Source organism: Phoxinus phoxinus (genome assembly GCF_949152265.1).
Source record: "Phoxinus phoxinus genome assembly, chromosome: 6".
In the NCBI taxonomy this organism is placed as follows: domain Eukaryota; kingdom Metazoa; phylum Chordata; class Actinopteri; order Cypriniformes; family Leuciscidae; genus Phoxinus; species Phoxinus phoxinus.
The window spans coordinates 40,548,892-40,573,727 of NC_136881.1; the positions used below are offsets into that span (position 1 = coordinate 40,548,892).

The 24,836-nt window shown below is 39.4% G+C and overlaps 1 protein-coding gene and 1 long non-coding RNA gene across 5 annotated transcripts; one reads left to right on the top strand and one right to left on the bottom strand.

The window, feature by feature from the left end:
- Positions 1-2,070: 2,070 nt before the first annotated feature.
- LOC307000650 lies at positions 2,071-4,394 on the top strand. The gene is made up of 3 exons (XR_013798056.1): positions 2,071-2,356; positions 3,376-3,423; positions 3,546-4,394. It is a non-coding gene; the product is annotated as an uncharacterized lncRNA (long non-coding RNA).
- dennd1c (DENN domain containing 1C) lies at positions 4,118-22,602 on the bottom strand. Of its 4 annotated transcripts, none has more exons than XM_079616402.1 (23): positions 22,394-22,602; positions 21,376-21,440; positions 20,572-20,615; positions 19,456-19,505; positions 19,249-19,368; positions 18,920-18,989; positions 18,206-18,286; positions 18,049-18,123; positions 17,684-17,737; positions 17,457-17,567; positions 14,611-14,711; positions 14,172-14,217; positions 13,977-14,078; positions 13,774-13,899; positions 13,592-13,693; positions 10,374-10,464; positions 10,252-10,292; positions 9,976-10,026; positions 9,238-9,285; positions 9,010-9,129; positions 8,686-8,771; positions 6,313-6,520; positions 4,118-5,785 (listed from the first exon to the last, which is right to left on the bottom strand). In XM_079616402.1, the coding sequence occupies exons 1-23, from the start codon at positions 22,408-22,410 to the stop codon at positions 4,994-4,996; spliced, it is 2,601 nt and encodes an 866-aa protein (XP_079472528.1). In that variant the 5' UTR covers positions 22,411-22,602; the 3' UTR covers positions 4,118-4,993. The 4 variants fall into 4 exon arrangements, with proteins under 4 accessions (XP_079472528.1, XP_079472529.1, XP_079472531.1 ...); XM_079616403.1 differs by having other exon boundaries at positions 4,118-5,782; positions 22,394-22,589; XM_079616405.1 differs by lacking the exon at positions 18,049-18,123 and having other exon boundaries at positions 4,118-5,782; positions 22,394-22,589.
- Between the last annotated feature and the right edge of the window lie 2,234 nt (positions 22,603-24,836).

The window sequence follows — 24,836 nt, forward strand, 5'->3', positions numbered from 1 at the left end:
TAGAAAGCAGTAGAAACAGAGATGTGATCAAACTCAAAGAGTTTGAGAGTCCTCAGCAGTGCATTTCGGATTTCCCATAAATCATTATGCTTCATGTGTAAATACAACCTTTGGTAAATTGGCAGCTGCTCTATTGATCTTTCAGGGGTCGGGAGAACTATTGAACTGTATATCTTCATGAAAATGTGCTCAAGCTGCTCTGGAATGAGGTTTGTTGACGAATGTGTTTTGCTCAACATTTAACTTTTGTAACACTGGCAGGAACAAAAGAGCTGGTGAGTGTAAGGGTTTATTATTGCAAACAAACAAAACATAAAGTGCTAAGTGCAAGGAACACAAAGCTCCAGTGAACATGAGGATTAAGGCCACATTTACACATAGCTGGGTATTTAGAGAAACGAATATTTCCCCCCCTCCGTTTTCAATAATAACATCGTGCACACAACCCGCATAAATACGCCGTCGAGCGCCATCATAACTATGCTAAACCTATGGGCGGCAGTGTAGGGAGAAGGATAAAGCCATGCAAGCCAATCAGAATCCTCAGAATCGACAAGAGAGAACCTAAAACCCCGTTTCTCCCAGTTGACACGACAACATATAACCGGCGTTTTCAGAAATCTCCACTTTGGCCGGAGTTTTTAGAAATAATCGTTTTCTGGGATAAAAACGGCGTTTTCGTGTAAATGACAGGCCAAAACGCAGAGAAATATCTGCGTTTTCCCATCGTGTAAACGGGGCCTAAAAGAACATCAGCATGTACAACAATGGACAATGAAACACAAGGGCTATACACAAGATAACAAGGGACAGGTGAAGGCGATTAGTTGCTATGGGAACAAACAAGGCTAACTATAGAAACTAATAAGGCAGGCAATGAAACAAAGGAAACAGGAAGTCAGAACACAGGAACGATGCAAACAAATGTGTCCACAAGACAAGGAAACGCAAGACTGTATGACAACTGTATGAATACATTAACCAGAAACATTATCTTTCCCTCAAAATTCATTCACCTATATTCTTTACAACTACATGAAAATGAATGTTAATGATATTTTAGAATGTGCCTTGTTGCTCCAGGGAGTAACATAAAAAGTGAGGTGGTGTAACTCTAGACCCCAGTAGCTTATTTCTATGATCACCAATTAAAAATGAGCAACAGCACATGACCACCACAAACCTCCAAAAGTCAAACATGTACATACACACAGACACTCTGTTAAAGGACTTCTAAAGTCAGTCATTATCACAAAATAAACAAAAAGGTAAGTAAAAATAAAAGGTGATCATGTTACGCCCTGAAGAAATGTATTTTGTAATGATAAAAATATGCTCTGATTTTAATTTAAAAGAAATAACCTACTTAGCCTAGATTAGTTTAAGATCAGTTTTAAGAACAAAATAGTCCAGTACTGCATAAAAATAATAGATATAACAAATAGAGGAACACTGCAAGTGCAAGAACTTTAATCTCCAATATAAGTAGGTAGCCTATGTCTTGCTCAATTTTTGAGTTCTCTCTCGAGCTTCCTACCAGTGCGTTGTTTCCCCCAGGCAATGTTTTACTTCTTGGTATAACTGAACATTTTTTTTATCAAAGGTTTTATGTTTACCATAAAAGCAAAAGCAAATTTCTCTAAAACCTGTAACACAAGATGGCACAAACAAACAAAAAATATATAGCGGGACACTGCGGAGGAAAACAAAGACATGGAAGTAGTAGGCTAGTATTGTAAATTCCAGTAACGCGTGGTGGTCACATTTAGGCTATCATTCCCTCTTCACAATCTTCAACCGGCTTATTGAAGTAGCCTAGGCCTATTATGAATCCTAAAAAACGTAGGAAAATGTATGACAGACATATCATTTTACAGCTGGATCTTGCGAACGCCACGACTAAGCTCGACAAGGAATTTTTAATGAAATTATACATTTTTGGTAAACAGTTTTGAAATGGAATGTGGCGATGGCATTATAATTATTTTGATTTACCGACGTAATGACAAAAAAAAAGTCTGTTTATAATCTGTCTGATATTGGAATTGTATGAGTTCAGGCTACGTGACATACATTTTTAGGCAGTGTAAGGATGTGTGAGCACGAGCTTTGGAAATAAAAAGTGGGCGGTGAGATTCTAGAGTGAGTTTCACCTGAGTTTCGTGAGTGGAACAGAACAGGTAGAGCGAGTTCACGCGCTTCCGGACGCAGGTGAGAGAAACGCCGTCATGCGCGCGCGGATCAAACGAGGCAGCGTCGCGCTCTTCGCTTTAACGCTGAGGTCGTGAACGTTTTTGGATTAACATTAATAATATTGACAACAATTCCTCCGCTGGATGTCATACGATTTTCTCAGGTGAGTTTTTCTCTTTCAATCGGATGGTTATTCCTCTTCGGCTACTCAGTGTGTTTTGAGAACAGCTCGTCAAACCGGCTGCGCCTCCGACATTCCGTGACTGACTGACTGACAGGCATCACGAGGAGATAAAGCTCATTTATCCTCAGACCTGTCTGCTTAAAAAATACTTTTATCTCCAGGAAATAGTAATCCTTACACTTGAAATCTCTTTTTAATAAATATAGTACCGTAATTTGTAAATAATATCATTATACCAGGTATCAAATGACAATAATTTGATATCCAGGGAAATGTTTTGACGTGTGTAAATTATGTAGTAATGTGATAGTGAGGTAAACTATGTGTATACTTTAACTTTTAATGTTTAGCTGCCGTGCTTGACATTAGTTTTGTTGGTGCCTAAGTATAAATCTGACAGGATCACTTCATAAAGTCAGTTGAGTTTTTTTTTTTTTTTTTGTTCATTGTTTTTGATGACATTCTAAGATAAGAGTAAAAAAAAAATATATATTTATATATATATATAGCCTAGGCTAACACCTGAACATTGGTACACTGGTAAATATTACAATCATGGTAGTGATCAAAAGGTGTTATGATGGTGGTATATAACCTATGGTACTTTTCAAGGTGTGTTCACCCAAAATGTAAATTCTGTCATTTTACTCATCTTCGTGTCATTTCCAAACACAATTAAAGGAAGAATCGTTGCGTACTGGTAAAAATTAATGAGAACTGAGGCTTTCAAGTTCAATGAGGAACGATTCCAAGTTAAGTCATAGATGGTTTTGTTCGAGGAACAGACAAAAGTTTGAGTCATTTACTAAAAGTCACATGGCTTTGGAACGCTGGGTTTTTGTGGATGTCCTTGTAATTGTAGGTCAGTGTTGTTCTCCCAAACTAATAATTAACCTCATCAGTCCACCGCCGAACAGTGGACCCTTTTTACACTGTCTTCTCATCTGTTAATGTTTGTGTATTGAAGTCACATCTCACCTCTTGCTCTTCCTCTATAGGTTAGAGTCTCCTTCCAAAATGACCACGGTGTAGACACTATTAACCAGGTACTTTGCCTCTCGCACGCACACGGATGCTCACATCTTGTGTCTTCTTGAACAGACACACCCTTGGAACACATATCTATAGATCTTCTCAGTCTGTGTTTGTTTTTACATGTGCGAGTTAGGAGCATCATGAGTTCGGCGAGCGTGTCGGGCCTGTTCATGCCGGTGTTGTTCCTGCTGGCTCTGGCCGTGGTTCTGTTCTCATGTGTGCTTCGTAAAAGGAGGCAGGTGGAGGGATCATACCAGCCCAGTGCAGAAGAGCAGAAACAACAAGCCAAGAACAACGGAGTCGAGAAACCCGGTCTCGCTCTCCCACTGCCCAAAGAGGAGAGACTGATCTGAACACAACCCTCAAAAGATGCTCAGGTGAAACCATACACCACTGGTAAACCTAAACAGAGCTTTCATCATAATGGACCATTGCGGTTTATACAGAGTCCAATCGCCATGCCAGACGTGCACGTGTGCAGTCCTAACAGACGAGGATCGTCTGAAATGGCTGGTGGGTATTTATTCAGCATTTTGGACAGATACGAGAATGCTTTCACTCCCTAATGCACTGTTTATAGTTGATAAATGAATTAAAGTATGCCTTAAAAGAGGCCGGGGTATCTGAAGACATTTACCTAAAGTAAAGAAGTCAGATGATTTACATGGACGGCCAAACCAGTTTTTGTTTACTTTATTTGTACTCCTTTTAAGTTTACCCACCTGCGAATCCATGTGAAGAAGACACACACCAGCTTTACCTCTAAAATAGATTAGCATTACCGTATTTAAATGTCCACAAAGGAACTTTGTTGCAGCTCTTTCAAAGGTAGAGAGAAGAAAAAAAAATGTATATTGCACTTTGCCAAATATTGTTTTGTGTTATGTTTGCATTTTTGTAACGTATCAGTACTAGGATGTTGTTGATCATAACAATGTGATGAAGTAAATGTGGTTGATTCATTAAAATGCATCTTTGGGTTAAAAACCTCGTCCGCATTTCCTTGATTCAGAGCAAGTAATTTGAGATGTCATGTGGACCGTTTCTGTCAATGTTTGCTCTCTGATAAGCCTTTTATAAATGATTAAAGATATTTGGATGAAAGGGGTTAGACTTGCTTTATTTGTCAGAACTGGCATTGATGACATTAGTTACTTTTTTTAAGTTAATATTTAAAAATCAAAATTGACCTTAAATGCCTTTTTTCTGGTCTGAACGATTCATCAGTGTACATTTATTCCAAAGGGGGTGAAATGTCTTACACCAAAATGTAATAACTTGCACTGCCTTTGAATCGACTTTCTTTATTGACTGACGTCAGCGCTAAAGTTTTAACCAACCGGTACATGAGGCGTTTCATGAGGTGAGTGTCTTTTCCACAACCTTAACTATAGTATAGAATGCCAACTTTTCACAAAATCAAATCAAAACCCAGTGCATAAAATCAATTTGGTCTTGTTTGACTCAGAAATGTTGCTTTACAAAAATCTAAATGTGTTGCAAGTGTCTTTTCATGTTGACTCGAAATCTGAAAGTCATTTTTAGTATCGTTTTACTCCGACACACTTGATCTCTGATGCACTAATGTTCGAATCTCTTCTTCAGCTCCGAGACCTTAACGGGAGCCTGGTCTTGCTCTTGTGGAGTTGATGTAACGGGTGATTTTGCACTTTGTTCTTCGGTCTGCACTCCTGTTTTTGACCCCACATTGATTTTGAAGGTTCTGATGGGAGTTTTCATGGAGATTTCCCTTCCTTGGGAAGCAGAAGAGTCAGGCAAGGACCTAGACCGTAACAGAGCTACGGTAGACGAGACTTTCGGCGACGAAGGTTCAACCCTTTTCTCCTCTGGCTCTTCTTCTTTGTCTATCTCTACGTTGAGGGCGACGGCGGAGGCGATTCCTCCATTTGCAGGTCCGCTTGACCCCAAGTCATTGGTCGTCTTGTGCTCTTTCTGATGATCCTCTTCTTTGTCAGGTTGTGTCTCTATTTTCGCTTCAACTATTGTCTGGGTATGCAAGCTTTCCTCCATTGTCTCTGTTTTCTCTTCAACTATTGTCTCGGTATCCAAGCTTTCCTCCATTGTTCCATTCATTTGTCCATCTTTTTTCGAACATTGATCCTCTTGCACCTCTTGAGAAACCACTTCAGGAACCAGAGAAGCATCTTCTAAACTGTGCAGATCTGAACACAGACTTTGCCCTAACTTGTTCAAGTCCTTCTCTAATTTGTTAAGCTCATTTTCTGGCCTCTCAATCATTGGATCAGACTCCTCCCTCTCCCCGCCAGGCTCCTCCTCCTCCCAGCTCATAAGACTTCCGCTGTTTCCAAAAGACTGGCTCAGACTCTCCTGACTTGGTGTGGTGTAACTCTTCTGAAAGAGAAATGATATGGTGAGTGTGTGTGGACAAGTGTATGTTGCAATTTTATTTTTAACATGTGAATTGTATTATTTTTAGACAAAAACGAACAAGAGGAAAAGTGATCTATTACACTTAACAACAGTGAGGAGTTTTATATATATATATATATGAGGAACAGATGATAGTGGTTCACTCAATTTTAGTTTGTTGGAGATCAAAGTGTAAAACTGCATCAATTAAAATGAAAGAAATGTTAAGTCAAGCAGAAATTAATAATTTTAAAGAAAAAACATTTTTCATTGTGGTACAGGCATATGACAACAATTCCCTAATTCATTTACATATTTTGTTATTAGAGCTATTTTATTCCATAAAAATATTCCACTCTTAGAACATATGCTGCATAACATACAGAGTTAAATACCTTCTGACTGTGTGGTTATGGGATAAAGACTGTAATGTGGCGTGTTTGTTGCAGGTTGACAGATGCCCCGTTTAGAAGGATTGTGTGAGACGAGTGAGAGGATCCAGGCCTTACATGTCTGATGAAGTCGCTGCTGTCGGAGCTGAAGAGGTCGAGGCTGCGTGTGCCGTACAGTAAACCCGGCTCTCGGGAGCTCTGAGCGCTCAGGGTGTCGAAGATCTCCCCGAGCAGGTCCATCTCCTCCGGGTCAGCCAAGAGGGAAAGCTCATCCTCATCCTGTAAGTCGCTGGTGCCAGAACACTGCTCAGCACTTTCTGTTACACTGCAAAGGGGGATGCATTTAAAGAGACACATTAAAGGGATAGTTCACTTTAAAATGAAAATTAGCCCATGGTTTAATCACCCTCAAGACATCCTAGGTGTATATGACATCATTCTTTCAGACGAATACAATCAGAGTTATATTAAAAATGTCCTGGCTCTTCCATGCTTTATAATGGCAGTGAATGACCGTTTCTGTTTTGAAAGTGTAACTTACTGTGTAGTTGCTGATGCAGTGATGGTTACATTAGACTTTTACAGAGAGTTTCACAAAATTAGTCCAGAAAAATCTTGTAAAGTAACTGTTTTTTGTAAAACATTGTTTAAAAAAGTATGATGTAAATTATATTTTACCTTAATTTTTGTTTGGCAGACGCTTCTGCCAGTCATTGACCGTTTCTGCTTAAAATTTATTTAAAGCTGCAGTCGGCAGGTCTGGCAGATTGAGTGGACTTAGCCAAAGTTTTGAATGTTTACAACTCTCATGCCCCTCCCCCACTATTACCGAGCACCCTCCCATCGAGTTTGTCCTCGTCAGTGCGTGTGCACCAGATTTTCTGTGACACGCTCCTGTCTCTTCATCATCGATCAACACCATGGAGTACTTACCATGTTTTATTTTCCTTGGTTGTTTTGGACCTCCTAGCTCTGGTTGTTAATCGAGGAATTGGAAGCTTGTTAGTAGATTCTCTCTCCGCCATCTCGCTTCGCACAATCCAACACACCTGCGAACTTCAGGCGTGTGCATGTGATATTGTAACGTGGGGGAGGGGGGATCTGTGGCGTGTGCACGAACTGTGATTGACAGTCATATCTCACACCCCCCTGTGCTGACTGGACCAGAAGAACCAGGAGCGGTGGATTTTTGCAAAACAAATAACAGGCTTATTTCAGTTTTTTTCAAAAACTGGCTGATTTATGTTGTTCTGTCAGAGCATAGCTTCAGTTTCAGTGAATATGATCAAAAAAATCTTGCCTATGGCAGCTTTAACTGTTATTTCATTAATGGTAATTGTTGGGAACCATGTGCTGCCATGCATTTCACAGTTGTTATTTTTTCAATTAAAGTGTAAATTTCCCCAACTGCACTAAGAGACTAATAAAGAGTTAGAGAACCTTTATACAGGGGCTTAACGTGTTCTTTGTATGGCAGTGGTACTATATACATGTAGCACGTCAACCACTGAAGAACCATACTGGGCTTAACAGGTTCTTTATATAGCATCATGGGTTTGTGTAAGAAAAAATATCCATATTTAAAACTTTATAAAGTCAAATAACTAGCTTCCAGCCAAACGAACATACGGATTCGACTTAAGTCTAAGTGCAACTTATGTGAGTAATGCGCCGCACTGCTGATATTTACGCTATGCCATGATGCACTATACGCTACTTCTGATGTCACAAGTTGCGTAAGTTGTGCTTTAGGCATAAGTTGAATTCGTATGTCCGTTTGGCCGAAAGCTATTTAAATGCTTGGCTTTGCTTTGCTTCAGAAGGTCTTTATTAACCCCCCGGAGCCGTGTGGAGCACTTTTATCATGGATGGATGCACTTTTATCATGGATAGATGCACTTTTATCATGGATAGATGCACTTTTATCATGGATAGATGCACTTTTATCATGGATGGATGCACTTTTATCATGGATAGATGCACTTTTATCATGGATAGATGCACTTTTATCATGGATAGATGCACTTTTATCATGGATAGATGCACTTTTATCATGGATAGATGCACTTTTATCATGGATAGATGCACTTTTATCATGGATGGATGCACTTTTATCATGGATGGATGCACTTTTATCATGGATAGATGCACTTTTATCATGGATAGATGCACTTTTATCATGGATGGATGCACTTTTATCATGGATAGATGCACTTTTATCATGGATAGATGCACTTTTATCATGGATAGATGCACTTTTATGGCCTTTCACAGAAACGGAAAACACAAACGGCCATTCACTGCCATTAAAATGCTTGGAAGAGCCAGGACATTTTTTTAATATAACTCTGATTGTATTCGTCTGAAAGAAGAATGTCATATACACCTAGGATGGCTTGAGGATGAGTAAATCATAGGCTGATTTTCATTTTTGGGTGGCTATCTCTTTAAATGGCAAAGTTTCGATGCATGTGTTTCCTCTCCTCTCACCTGTCCTCATAGGTGTCGTCGTCCTGAGTCTGTTCATCTGTGTCCTGGTTGCTGGGGTGTTTGCGTGCTGGCCGTCGTGGTCGAGACTGAAAAACGGCATAGAAAGTGTAGGGGGGGAAAAACAGCATATTTAGAAAGTGAAGTGCATGTGCTGTACTGTGAATGAACACAAGGTGGAGCCAAACTGCTACAGTTTTCACACGGGTGAATTAGAAGATATTTGAAATGGATATTTCCCAAGTTGCTGCCTTAGATGCAATAAAATATTAAAACTGTGCATTGATATTAATGTATGTAGGGCATGTGCTTTCAGGTGTCACTCACCCTGCCAAAGTGCTGTGTGATTGGTAGACGGTTCTGAAGGCAATCTGATTGGATGAGGCGATACGTGTGCGTTCCACACACAGACCCGCCTCTCTGTAGCATGGTGGATTCTGTCTGATCCTGAGAGGGAAAATCCAAAGGTCCAAACATAAACACACACACGTGAATTAACTCGCTTGTTTTTTGCTCAAAGAGGAACCACATGCAATTTACAGAATATAAACTCACCTTTGATGACAGGAGGTTTTTCAGCCCAAATTTACTTTGATATTTGCTCTGAGTGAGATATTAACAGATTTACGTCATGTACATGTACAACAAATATGGAAACTTTATTGATGGAGATTATGCAATATTTAATCATGCACAACAGCACATTATAAATGAGTATAATAGAAATATAAATTACAATATCTTTCAAAAGTTTGGGGTCAGTAAATTGTATTTTTTTTTTAAAGAAATTCATTATTTAATTCAGCAAGGATGCATTAAATTGTTTGAAAGTGACAGGACAGACATTTATAATGTTACAGAAAAATTCTATATTAATTAAATTTGAACTTTCTATTCATCAAAGAATCCAGAAAAACAAAATGTATCAGTTTCCACAACAATATAAAGCACAACTGCTTTCAACATTGATAATAATCAGAAATGTTTCTTGAGCATCAAATCCTCATAGTATTAGTAGATTTCTGAAGGATCATGTGACACAGAAGACTGGAGTAATGATGCTGAAAATTTAGCTTTGACCACAGGAATAAATTACACTTTACTATATATATATATTCACATAGTGATATTCTGAAATATTATTACAATTTAAAATAGTTTTTTTTTTCTGTTTTAACGGCATTTTTCATCAAATAAATGAAGCCTTGCTGAGAAAGAGACTTCTTTAAAAAACATAACAATTTTACCAACCCCAAACTTTTGAATAGTAGTGTGCATACAGTATGGACTCACTGCTTTGTTAGCTGTAGACTTCCATGTCACGATCAGGGCTCCTCCCCCTTTCTGTAAAGAGTTTTTTTTTTTTTTTTATCCAATTTTGTGTAAAAGCAGCTTTTGACTTTTGATCTACTGTACTTGATCTTGATCTTTTTTTTTTTTTCAATTAATCATGTAGATATTCTGTGCATACTGAAAACTCCCATAGTGTGCCTTGTATACACACTGCAGATATAGTAAGAGTAGTGTGGTAGTCTGCCAGAGTCACATCGTGTCTGTAGTAAAACGTACCTTTAAATTTCCCACCCATTGCCGACGCAGTTTAGAGGCACCTGAGGAATCACGAGCAGAAGAGTGTTAAAATGAGCACCCAAATAACCGAACCTGACTTTCTGATTAGCATAAATACACACCCGATGAAGCTCCGCACTGAAGCACCTCTTCCTCAAACGCGTCCTCCGGCTCTTTGCCCTGGTTCAGCATTTCCAGCCGGCCGTCAATGAACTGAGAACAACATGAGATTATGGTGGAAGATGATATCGTGCCATTTGGTTACACATTTAAGCAGGTTTAAATATCTTATTTAAACATCTTAAATATCGTAAAGTTCACATTTAATTTCACATCAAGTTAGAATATGATGATGCACAAGTTGCCAAACTATTGTATGACTTCAGAAAACTTTAAATATAACATTTGGCTACATTTTTAAAGGTTTTATTGTGCTCTTTTTGCAGCTCAATGTAAAAGACCAGCTTGAACATTCTTCAACACTTGAAAGAAAGAAAAAGCAAGTGTGTTTGGATCGGTGTAAGGGTGAGTAAATTATTCTTGGTTGAATTATTCCTTTTACTGGATTTTAACTAATTGATATCACCATATTTCCCCCAGTTGATTAACAAGTTTTGTTTTCTTACCTTTTTTTTTTTTTTTTTTTTTAAGTGCCCCAGTTATGCTATTTTAAATGTTCCTAACTTTTTTTTTGAAAAAAGTTCCTAAAAAGTTTTGGACATTTGTTTTAAATTATTTTTTGGATTGGTCTACTCTGCTCTGATTGGTCAGATGGCCCAGTCTGTTGTGATTGGTCTACTCTGCTCTGATTGGTCAGATGGCCCAGTCTTTTGTGATTGGTCTACTCTGCTCTAATTGGTCAGATGGCCCAGTCTGTTGTGATTGGTCTACTCTGCTCTGATTGGTCTGATGGCTCAGTCTGTTGTGATTGGTCTACTCTGGTCAGATGGCTCAGTCTGCTATAATTGGTCTACTCTGCTCTGATTGGTCTGATGGCTCAGTCTGTTGTGATTGGTCTACTCTGGTCAGATGGCTCAGTCTGCTATAATTGGTCTACTCTGCTCTGATTGGTCTGATGGCTCAGTCTGTTGTGATTGGTCTACTTTGGTCAGATGGCTCAGTCTGCTATAATTGGTCTACTCTGCTTTGATTGGTCAGATGGCCCAGTCTGTTGTAATTGGTCTACTCTGCTCTGATTGGTCTGATGGCTCAGTCTGTTGTGATTGGTCTACTCTGCTCTGATTGGTCAGATGGCCCAGTCTGTTGTGATTGGTCTACTCTGCTCTGATTGGTCAGATGGCCCAGTCTGTTGTGATTGGCAACCAAACGGCCATTACTATTTCTAAATTTCAGCTCCAGATCTTCCTGGAAGTGAATCAAATTGGATTTGCTTTGGCAGTTAAAAACGGTGTCTTCTCAACATGTCAACAAGATGAATCAAACTCTTTCAGTCTCAGCTACAACTACATTGTTGTTTGAGGGTAGACAAGTAGACATTGTTCGTGGGCAGCCAATCAAGACAAACTTACGTTGGCTTGAGCAGCAAGTAAGACTTGAATTACTTGAAGGTATACTTCACCGCTGGAAAGATGAATGTGTATTTAAATTGGGTAATTTATGTAGTAGAAATGTGAAATTATTTTAGAAGTTGGTGCCTTCTAAACTTAGAAAAGCCAGAAAATTTATTTTTGGCTTATGTGGATGAAAGACAACAAGTCCCAGAATGCACTTGCTTTGCTGCCCTACAAGGCCACTCCTAAGCCACGCCTACCGGTTACAGAGGGCAGTATCGGAATAAATGATACAACTAGGCTACTAGTTGACTTGAAACTGAAATAACACCGTTTTACTGTGAGTCTCCGTGGCGAGTTAGTCCGCCCCAGCTCGAGTCAGCCCGGGCTCTTCCTCCTGACCGCCAAGCAGGTCTTGCTCCTCTGCTCCGGCCGCCTCTTGTTCCTCCATCATCCGCAACTGTTCCTCGCTGTATTGCGGCTCGTACAGGTAGCCACGAGCATCGAATTCGCGCACCAGATTTCGAGATTGCCCAAAATGTCCAGGATTCGGCTTTTGCTTTCTATAGTCGCCATTCATTATGTTTACATTATTACATTTAACACTGACACGTACGTGCCAGCTTAGCAGGTCATGCATTCTGCTTCACATGGATCCCAACCGAGATGAAAACACTGGAATTTTCTTAGCAATGCTAAAACGCACATCCACCGATCACTTGTTTAGCGTTCATGTAAACACTACATTCAGATTCACCAATCGGAATGAATTCAGTCCGATTGAAACAAAAGGTGGGCATGTAAACATAAGCCCCTTTCACACGGCGCATTGATCCCGGGAAATTGCCAGAGTGCCTTCTGTGTGAACGCAAAAAAAGTCCCGGGATTGATTTTGGGCGATCTCGAAATCCCGGCCGGACATGTCCGGGAAAAAGAGGACGTAAGGTCACCCCTACTACTCAGCTTTCTTCACAGAGCAAGAGTCTGTTAGCTTAGCTTAAAAAAAAAAAGATGGCTGACACTGTTTGTACATTCTGTGAGTGAGATCCCACCCCCTATGGGCGGGTTGAAAACATGCGGCACTAGCTCCTACTACTGGCTGTAGTCTCTAGCCTCTGGCCTAAAAATCCTCAGATGATGACGCTAAATGACGATTTTTGCGTCATCTGAGGTTTTTTTCCAGACAAAAAGCTTAATGCTAATCGGTGAAGTATCCGTTTCAGGCTGTTCAGAATCACTTCTTTCTTTCAGAAATCAAACGCACTTTGATCTTTGAAACTTTGAGTCCTTTTACATCCACAATCTGCTGAATTACACACTGCATGAAAGGGAATATCTGAAAAAGTATTATGGGGCACTTTAATTCTAACTTTAGTTTTTAGCCTTTAACGATACGTATTGCAATTTAAATATATAGATGTAAATAAAGTGCAACAAAATAAACACTTAAATGTGTATTTTTGGATGCTTTCGTTCCACTAGTCTGAAAGAAGACATATTATGAAAGGAAAATAGCCCTCAAATTTGACCAGGGCACGAAAAAACAATGGTTTTGCCTGTAGTGTCTTGCCCTAAGATAATTCCTGACATTGCGCATATAGACATTGTGTAAGCGGCCTCTATGTTAATAACTAATGATCTTTGCAACAGGAAGTGAATCAATCAGCTGGACAATAACTTTATTCTAGATCAGCTGTAAAGCCAAAACAATCAGTTACTTTAATTTCCTATTATCACTGTAAAGCGGCTTTTAAACAATCTATATTGTTAAAAGCGCTATATAAATGGTGACTTGACTTGACATTGTGGATGAGTGAGTTTGCAGTTACCTCTTTAAAACACTGCAGGTGAACCGCGCTCTCCAAAAACTCCCGCATGCTTTGAGACTTATGACTCAGAAACGACTCGTTGCAGAACACAACCGGCCCTTCCTTCAAAGTAAGAGAGGGGAACATTGAAGAGGGCATTTATAAACCTGATGCTAATGTGTCTGTAATCGAGCGTCACTCACCGCAGGCGACTGCAAGGCATCTCTGTATCCGCCGAACAGCAGAGCCTGCGCGCGGAGGAACGCGTGCGCGACCCCTGACCCCGCCGCTGCCGCCTGTCTCTTCAGCCTGACCTTCAGTCCCGCCACCTGCAGAAACAGTGTTTGCTGTAAACCTTCAGCCGCTGCGTGTCTGAGGCCTGCGAGGACAGGCAAACGGGTCTCACCACGTCGGCCGGGATCTTCTTCAGGTCCTCGTGGGGCGACTCCAGTGTGTTGGTGTCAACGTTTAGTATGACCACGTCCTCCAGAGCTCGACTCTTGACTCTCTGTCGCACCGAAACACACAGAAGGAACCGCAATGTGAGCGTGTATGCGACACAAACTGTGAGAGAAGACGATAAATGAGGGAATCGTCGTACCTCCGCCAGGCTGGAGTGGATTCCAATGAGGTACGGCATCGGTGCGCTGAAAAACGAAGGTGTGTTAGAATTAGAATTAATGTTAATGGAGGATGTGTTAATATTATTATATTGCCAATATATTATACTGAGGCCTATTATTATACACATTTTTTTTTTCATGTGCAGCATATTGGGTCAAATTCAGTTTATTTTAAATGTGCTATATAAATACATTTTGATTTGATGGTTGTGTGTGTGTGTGTATGTTTCTCTATCCCGGTGGGGACTTAAACCTGGATGCACACAGACTCATGGGGACTCGTGTCACTGTGGCCTATATTGAGGGCCAACAAGCTTATAAATCATACAGAATTATTTTTTTTTATTTTTTTTGAAAATGTAAAACTGCAAAAAGTTGTGTGTGATGTTAGGTTTAGGGGTCGTGTGTGTGTCATACCAGCAGTAGTCCAGCAGATGAGGTGGCAGCACTGGAATGTAGATGTGCTGCCAGTACATGGGGAAGAGCATCCCGTTACACGCGTGTACGCAGGCCGTGAGCTGAACACACAAGACAGTGAAGTTTTAATGTTGGATGAAGCCGTGTCCTGACTAGATCCAACACATTTTTGGCGCTTTTCCACTGCGTGGTACGGTACGGCTCGCTTTAAATGGTACCACCTCTGTTGATGTTCCAAGCGTACCGTACCGATACTAAAATGTGACGTGAAAACACTGCAGATCACTGATTGGTCAGACAGAATCGTCACTACCAGCGTCATTGTATTTGCGACACGAGACAACAAACCCGCTAGATTTAAATAGCCAGTAACAGCCACCGCTGTAGCACCTGTTTTTAAAGTCCGTGTGAACCGGAAGTTGCAAACGACTTTTCTCCAGTGTTGTGACGTATTTCCAAGTGAAAGGGAATATTGAACAGAGGGCAGGGTTTTACTTCAGCGCTCCTCCTCTCCATCTCTGCCCATAGCAGACTAGCGGTTTGAGGGGAGTGGTTTAGCGTCAAACTGACGTCATCCAGTCTGGAATGGCGTAACTTTTCAGACTTTGATTAAAGATTACCACGGCAAAAAAAAAATTCTGTGTATTAACTTGTTCACTACAAGACTAGTAATATGCGCTAACAAAGTAAATGGGGTCAATTTTGATTTCATGTCGACTTAAGGGTGCATTCACATCCGTAGTTTGGTTCATTTGGTCCGGACCAAGGGCAAAAAATAATACTTTGTAGCATTTTTCAGGCGTTTTGGTTCCTTTTCACACCACACTGATTGCTCTGGTCCGAATCAGTTGAGGAAACGAACCAAAATGCAGTCATGTGACAACATCCACATCTCTCGTTAACCAGAATGTAATTCCCCAACTGCACTTCGATTGGTCAGAATTAACGTGCGGGGAAATTCCAACATCTCCTATCTCCTGGAAGTAAACAAAAAGGAGGAAAATCCAGCAGACAACACGCCACTTTGTACTATGGAGAGACGAGTGCGTGGGCTGATTGTATCCCTGGTCATAGTTTATTATATAGTTCTACACCACTTTAGGCAAACGATAACATTTGAGAATGAGGCGAGGATGCGGCTTGAAAATAACGTTTTAATGCATTGCACGTGGCGAAGGCGCATCACAAGTCACTTCAGGAGGAGGTGTGCATTAATGTTGCTAAACCGTGACATAATGCACAGCGCCGCTGACTACGGCAGCTGGTTTAGTCCAAAAATGTGTAGTACTTTGGCAGTTGGGTCTGTTCGAGGTCGGATCATGTTCTCACCACAAACGAACCGCTCCAGAGTTCGTTTGAAAGCGTAGCGAGACCACCTTACGCTTGTTTGGTCCACTTTTGATTGCTGCATTCACACCGGCCCAAACCAACCGCACCAATGAGGACAACGAACTCTAGTGCGATTCAACCCAACTAAATGAGGCAGGTGTGAAAGCACCTTAAACTACTTGCTTGACTTGAAAACAATCATATAACGAGAATCTAGAGCACCATCCCCTCGATAGGCTCCATTGTTCCTGTGTTGTGCGTTTGAAATGCGGCGCGTTTACGATGATGTCATGGCAGTAGAGGCGGCGCAACTATAACAATCAGTCTATAATCCCACCCACTTTGAAGCGGCACTAACTACAGTGGAAAGGCAAACCGGGCTAAAGCGAACCAAGCCGTGCCGAGCCGTACCATGCAGTGGAAAAGCGCCATAAGTGTCTAGCATCAAGTGATTTTTCTGCCTTAAATGAAATAAATAACATTCTCAGGCAATCTGAAGATGTTTAATTGCCAAATATGCTGCAACTGGTTGGGACAAAAACTGAGATTTTGTCTGTGTGTAGATTCTTTGTGTCGCGCCTGGTTGGGTGTTAAGGCGTTTTTGCACTGGGGTTTCTGGTGAGGAACCAAGTCTATTTGACCATTTTACAGTTTGTAGTGATGTAGAAAGCTGCACCAAAGTGAAAATCAGGCACACGGTTCGCATGCGATTCCCAAATGGTAATCAAGAAATTACTTTTATAGCATAACTCACTTATAAAGTAGTGGACAGGATGCATGGACTACTTTTTTATTATTATTGTTAGTTGTTGTCATTTAAATCAGTTTTAATTAGTCACTTTGAGAAAAGAGTTGCATACAAATTTTTAAAAATTCATATTTTGTGTTCCGTGGAAATGACAGCATTCCAGCAAACAAAAATGAGTTCTATGAATGTTTTTCTAACATTCTTAAGTAATGGACATTTTATTTTAAATGTTCTCTCAACGTTTGAAGAATATAGTTTTAGAAGAAAAAAAAATATTTCTTGGTTATTCAAACGTTGAGAGAAAATTGCATTATAGAAACGCTCTGAAACAAATTTTAACATTTAAAACAAGTTCTATGAATATCCATGATAAATAATGTTTTTGAGAACATTATTAAAGACCAGATACCTTTGAATATACTATATTGAATATATTTAACACATCTATTACTAAAAAATGTTTGTTCATAAGCCTTCCCAGAACATTAGCCAAAGTTATGAGAACATTTACTGTTAGCTGGGGATACGGGTTGGAGCAACATGAGGTTGAAGGACGTTTTGAGTGAACTATTCCTTTGTTTCACATTAATATTTATGCATTTTGGTATTTAAAGTGAATTATATTGCAGTCAATTATGCATTTCTGTACATACATTCCCTGGGAATTGAACCCATGTGTTGGTGTTGCCAGCGCCATGCTCTACTGTTTTTATGTGAGTTTTAGCAGCCGAAGCGAATCAAGGCACTAAAGCGCCTCGGCTGAACTCACCGTGCTGAGTTTACTGCAGTAAATGAGGATCCGTCTCTCGAACAACATGCTGGCGAAGAGCTGGAGGAGATTCCCCACGTCCACCGCCACCACCAGCTCCGTCAGGTTCCTCTGATACACACACACACACACACACACACATGCTTATAAGAACCGAGAAATGACCAGGCAGATAAAATCCACACATTATTGAAATCATAGAATAGAAACGATGGGGAAAAACTCACACTCTCTGGAATTGAGGGCAAGGCTTTGGGATCCGGCGCGATAAAGTACGGGATCTGATGCAGAGGAACAATATTTCACAAAAGTGCATGAATTGCATGTTTGGTTAGCAGCTAACACATGAAAGTGAAAGGCCTTCGAGTTAGTCAGCCACCGGGGTTTTAGGATAGATGATTAAAGGTTTTGTGATTAATTTTGTGATAAATTTGAGTTCTAGTTAGTTTTAGTTAAGCATTGGTCTTGTTTGTGGTTAGTTTCAGATGCTGGATTAGGTCAATCCCGTATTATGGCATGCATTAGGGAGTATTAGACGCTGGAGGGAAGGTTTAGTCCGGTCGGCTCGTTGCACAGCGGATCGGGGACTCACCCCCTCTGACTCCTCCCCTTTAGGGGCGTGTCCACAGATGCCAGGCATCTCCCTTCCGATCATTAGCTTCCCTCCCTCAGTGAAGAACAAACGACCCTGATTGTGATGTCACACGTGATGTCATAAACGGAACTTCCAGCAGCCAATCGGCACTTACCATCTGCAGCGTGATGGAGCCGTTCGCCGGCGGGACGGGGTGCTTGTGGAGAGCCGAGAGCAGCTCTTTCATCTCATTGGTCTGCCAGGGTGTGCAAATCAACAAAACGGCATTAGATGCATGAACGATCAAAAGTTTGGAATCATTTGGAAAATGTTTGGAAAAAAGTTAGGTTGGCTGCATTTATTTGATTTGAAAATACAGTAAAACGGTAATATTGTGAAATATTATTACCATTTAAAGTAACCGTTTTTTTCCTTCGTTTTTTTTTCTCATTTTAAAATGACAAGAAAAAAGTATCAGATGAAAAAAAAAAAGTAGCGTTTTCCACAAAAATATTAAGCAGCAAAAACTTTTAACCTTTGATACCATTATTAAACATTTAAAACCAATTGAGCTTCAAATTAGGATATTATTACAGAAGGATCTCGTGACACTGAAGACTGGAGTAATGATGCTGAAAATTCAGCTTTGATCACAGGAATAAATTACACTACTATATATTCACATAGAAAACAGCGGTTTTAAATTGTCATAATATTACTGTTTATTTATTACATAAATTTACTGTAGTTCTGAACAAAAAATGCAGCTTTGGTGAGCAGAAGAGACTTTATCAAGATCTACTTTACCTAGATCTTAATTATTGCAAACTTTTTAGTGCATAAACCGCTTTTTTAAATGTAGATCATCAGGAGGCCGTTTAAACCTCACCTGTCCTTTCGTCGAGTAGTCCGCTAGGTTATTCAGGAGTTTGTAGAAGACCTCAAACCATGGCAAATAACTGAGAGAGAGAGAGAAATCGCACTGCTAAGTCTGTTTTGTACTTATTATGAGTTAAAACTAAGAACTTAAAGCAGATCATAACTAACATTCACCATTTATTGCAAATAAATGAATCCAACGAGACATTAAACTGGCCTAGGTGAATGTGTTTAGCCAACGGCCATGAGAATCAGACTGTCAATCACTAAAAGAGGCTTCATCGATGAGAACCAGTCCTGAAACGGTGTGTTTTTCTGTGTGTTTTGCGTGTCTGAGACCTGAGGATGCAGAAGCAGGTCTGAGAGCTGGACGTGAGTCTGCAGAAACCGAAGCGCTGGCATCCCTCCAGATCCGTCAAGACGAAGGTGAAGTGCTGCACGGCAACAGTGTCCTTCGCCCTGGCAGTCCAGCGGTTAAGCAGTCATTAAAGGTAAAGGACGCGTGTGTGCATTATATATTCAAAAGTAATAATGAATGATTTTCACCTCTCTATGTCATAAGGGAAGCAGAAGCGAGGCAAGGACTGCAGAGACTCCTGTGTGAGAATAGCAGACGTATTATCACTCAATATTCGCAACCCATTTTTACATGCAGAATGTGAGATATTTCTGAGTTCAACTGGAAGTCTCCGCAGTGGATCCTGAAAAGTGGGTGTTTGATAGCAGAGTGTGAGTTTGCAGTGGATCTGAGGAGACTTTTGGACCCAGACGTAGAGGCTAAAGGTAAAATCTTTTAGTTTAAAATCTATCTGAAAATACGGTATTGTTTATATTATGTATACTATATACATATATTCTTTTATCTTTCCTCAAGATATAACAAACTTGTTTCACCTCTGCAACTATTATATATATATATAGTTGCAGAGGTGAAACAAGTTTGTTATTTGAGGAAAGATAAAAGAAAGAAAGGAAATCTTTAGCTAAATCATGAAAAATAAGACTTGGAACATGTTTTAAGAAGTAAATAGTATATTCTGAAATTGTATCAATTATAAAATGTATTATATAGCTGCAAAATATATTATTACATTTTATTTATGCATCCATGCTTTTATTTTTGCATTTTTTTACTTATTTATGCAGTATTGTTTATTTATTAATATTCCCCCAATTCTTAAAGCTTAGCTATTATATCATAGTGAGAGGTGCATTATTATTTATGAATTTATTTATTTTATGCAGTGTTTTTTTAATGTAATATAATTTTCTCTTATTTTAAAACTTTTCTATTACATAAATGGTAAGTAAATAAAATAAAATACTAGTTAAACAGTTATATTATTGTAAATAAAATAAATACAAATAAATGGTAACAAGTTTAGTGTCCAATTCTCCTTATTAACTAGTTGCTCATTAGCATACATATTAATATGACATTGGTTGTTTATTAGTACTTATAAATCACATATTAATGCCTTATTCTGCATGACCATATTCTACATCCCTTAATCCACCCGATACCTAAACTTAACAACTACCTTACACACTATTAATAAGCAGCAAGAATCATAGTTAATAGTGAGAATTGGACCCTAATCTAAAGTGTGACCGGATAAATAAAGCCAGAAGGAAAGAACCACAGCGATCGCGAGGACTAACCTCATCATTAAAGTCTTCAGGGAACTGAAACAGCACACCAGGATCTACTCAAACAGAAAGAACACACACACACACACGCGCGGGTCAGGCACATCAGTTCATTTCAACTAGAGGATGTGGTTAAAGTCAGGTCAAAGTTATCCACAAAGAGTAACCAGACCAGTTCATCTCTCTTTAACAGTTAGCAGAGGACAGCATATGTGACCCTGGACCACAAAACCAGTCACATGAGTCATTTTTTTGCAATTGAGATGTATACATCACACGAATATTTGAATAAAGAAGCTTTCCATTGATGTATGGTTTGTTAGGATAGGACAATATTTGGTCGAGACACAACTATTGAAAATCTGGAATCTGAGGAGCAAAAAAATCGAAACATTGAGAAAATCTCCTTTAAAGTTGTGCATTTATGTTCACGATTGTGCTGCACTCACGCACAGAAATACATGTTTTATATATTTACTGTAGGAAATTTACTAAATATCTTCATGGAACATGATCTTTACTTAATATCCTATTGATTTTCGGCATAAAAGAAAAATCAATAATTTTGACCCATATAATGTGTAGTTGGCTATTGCCACAGATATACCCGTGCGACTCCAGACTGGTTTTGTGATCCAGGGTCGCATATACTAACTAGTTCCCCTGCTTTTCTCTTTCTGATGAGTGTGTGTCGGCCCGGGTGTGTGGTTTTTCTGGTTCAGTCATGTGACAGGAAGAGCCATTCTCAGAAAAGACAGGCTTGTGTGTGCATGTGTGTGTTTATTGCATCAGGTAGTGTGTGTGTGTGGTACCCACCTTTATCTCTGGCGATTGGACATGAGGCTTGAAAGCACCAGTAGAACGTTTTATCAGGGTTTTCTCTGAGAACAACAAAACCATGAAAAAAAAAAAAAAAAAAAGTCATCATAACAAAACAAGCATTGAAATCCCAGCAGAGAAACGTTAGTTCTGACGTGACACGCAAACGCTGTCAGAATGACCATCGTCTCCGCATCGAATCATCATCTTCTGTTAATCCTTCACTCTTATTATAAAGCTTCGTGCGAGGAGCAGGATGTGGTCGACTGCTAAATTAGTAGAAGCACATCATCAGAAAACACTTCTGACTGAACATTTCAGGTCTTAACTACAGTCATGCCAATGCACTGATCCTAACAGCGGGTTTGTGGCAGGAAATGTTGCATTAATTACAAAATTATCAGTCAATTTCTCCCGAGAGAGTTGAGAAATGTTCAGATTTGTATGTTTAACTTTTAATGTCAGATCAGAGGAAACTGAGATAAATCTGAGAATGAAAAGTGTCCATTTGCGATTGAGATATATTCATGATAGATGTAGAGTTGCTGTAGAGTTGAGTGTGAGTTAATGTGAATTTTAACACCTTTTTTCGAAACTAAATACGTCGTCCACTGAAAAGTGCAAAAACACCTACGGATCTCCGACACAATGAGACTTCAGCAACGATGAAGAAAAGTGACGTACATCATACTCATACTTCTATGATGTTGTCAAATGCAATGACATTCAGACATATTTGATTGTGACTTAAAGCAGTTTTGAGGCCACTGCATTTTCTTTTCTTTTCTTAAGGCAGCTTGAAATGAAGGATGGAGAGGTGATGGACATCTGCATCTCAGAGGAAACCTGTCCAAACCCTCCATCTCGACACTCGCTCTGCTGTTCGAGTTTATTCACCGAGTCGTGCCAGAAAGCCTCGCGTCCGAGAACGACAGAGCGAGGAAGAGGAAGTAAGCAGGAGACCGCAGTGTGAGCAAACAGAGAGAAATCGAGAGGCGAACGGAGAGAATCTTACTTTATCCTGGAGCCCATGATGCTCGTGTGTGTCGGGGCCCATCCGGGGGTCCAGGGCCGTCAGCAGACCAGAGTCATCAGATCCTTAATTAACATGCATCGACACACACACTTCTGCACACACACACATCCTCACATCAAACAGCCAATTCCGCCGACTAGCACACAACTCAAGACAGCACTTCCTGATCTCTCTCTCTCACTCTGTGTGTGTGTGTGTGTGTGTGTGTGTGTGTGTGTGTGTGTGTGTGTGTGTGTGTGTGTAATATTCACTTTATAATCCCATATTCTCAATAAGAACTAGAATATTTTGCCAATTATATTCAATTGGTCACTTATATGTAACATTTTATGCCCTTTTATTAAGTTAAATGTTTTTATGTGGTTTTATTTTATAGTGTTGTTGTTATATCTTTGTTATATATATATATAACATTTTTTTTTTTATCTGGCCTCTAGCGAATGTGAATGTGTGTTCATTGATATAGGATAAACTCAGACTTTCACCTACTGATGGTTGAAAACATAAACACATGGAAGAGGAAATACAAGAATGGACTTCCTCTATTGTATCACTGCTGTTTTGCTCTCATCATCTCTCATGTTCTCTCTCTCTCTCTCTCTCTCTCTCTCTCACACACACACACACACACACACACGGAAGTGTGATCGATATGGATGGGCTGAGCAAACAGGGAACTTTGTGTGTGTTTGTGTGCGAGAAAGTGTGTCTGTGTAAATAGGACACACTTCTGACAGTTCATTTGATTAATATTGTCATTGCATTGAAGTACATCGGAGTTATTGGTACCATTTTATTTGTGCAAACTGGTTCCCTCTACTGTTCAGTGGAGGAACAGCATGACAATTCAGTTTTGGAAACGGTAAAGAACTGAAGGGGAGCAAAAAAAAAAATGTTGGAGCAATATTGGTAGCACTTTATTTTACAGTCCTGTTCCCCCATGTGTAGGCTACAGTACTTATAGTGATTGCAATAATGTACTAGTCCTGAACCTAACCTTAACCCATGTCACCTGTTAACCAGTAGGCCTACTTTTTTAGGCTGTAAGTACACATACTTAAAGTGCAACCGTTTCATAAACAAAAAAATAAGGTATTGTGACCATTTATTTTTAATTGAGTCTCAATTTCGCGACTATTCTTATTTTAAACCTGTATGATTTCTGGTTAGGTTATTGTGAAAAAACAATCTAATATACTGACGCCATCTTGTCTCGTCATTACAAATTAATCAGGTAAATAATAGGCTATGTTTTCCAATGCAAAACGGATAAATTTGACCCAAAAAAGTACTTTTAATTTTGGATGAACTTTCAATCATTTCTGTCGCAAACCGTTGTCACATATTAAATGTTTAGCTACTACTTACCTCGGCTCGCACTCTTTGGCCGTTAACTGATCGCGCTTCAAATTCGCACATTTCAAACCTCCAACAAATCATATTTTCCCATCTCTGGCATTTTTTTTTTTTTACCCATTTTATTCTCAACCCCGTAACGGAAATGGAAATGGTTTAAAAGGGATTTTAGAATAATTTTGAAAAGGATTTTGCACAAAACTTTTTTTAAAACAAACATCTGGCTACTGCTCGTGTGTTTGTCGCTCATAACAATTGAAGAAAACATTTATGATCATTTTCACATAAAAATAGACAAATTGTGTGTTTGTGGTCTTTCTTTTTTGTAAAAGTTATCAATTTAGATGTTTAACTAAAACCACAATTGTATTGTGTAGTCTTTAACATGTCAGGTGGTAATCAGCCAGAAATGCTTTATTTTTAATCTTCTTATTTTTTTGACAAAATAATAGGCTAGTTGAGAATAGTGTGACTGAGGTAGAAGACTGTAACTGGTTTAAATGGAGACATTGCCTTCAATTTTAGTTTGTCTCTCATATTGCGCCCTTCTTTGTCAACATGTGCAAACACAACACAGCTGCCATTTCTGACAAAGGATTATTGTCAGTGTTAGGTGGACATATTACATCAAATATTCTATTTACAACAAAATTATTAGTTGTCATGTCAGTATATCTTTACTGGAACATGACCTTTTATTTTATTATTATTTAAATTATTAATAAATGAAGTGGAGAAACTCAACCGTAAAACAGAGAAATATACAGATGTGACAGGGTTGAATTTTTTGCTCAAAATGGCCGCCCACTGCTCATGTATTTAGGAGACTAGACCATATATGGCAGCACTGAAATAAGAACAATGTATATACTTATGGATTAAAATAATATTTTGAAAAATGGGGTTGAATTGTAGTACCCTCCCTATAATACACCTCAAAAATATGAAATTACTTACCATCTGCACCAAAGAGACCTGAATGATGTCATTTCTGGTAAATATGTCACATATGGATGGAGGCTAAATTTCTTGGCATGACAGGATTGAGTTTAGACTGAGAGACATT

What these genes read in the sequence shown, in the direction of transcription:
- dennd1c (XM_079616402.1), bottom strand. An exon ending in AAGGGGAGGAGTCAGAGGGG is followed by an intron (nt 17,738 to 18,048) that starts GTGAGTCCCCGA and finishes CCTCTGCATCAG; the next exon opens with ATCCCGTACTTTATCGCGCC. An exon ending in GCAGCGACTTCATCAGACAT is followed by an intron (nt 5,786 to 6,312) that starts GTAAGGCCTGGA and finishes TTTCTCTTTCAG; the next exon opens with AAGAGTTACACCACACCAAG.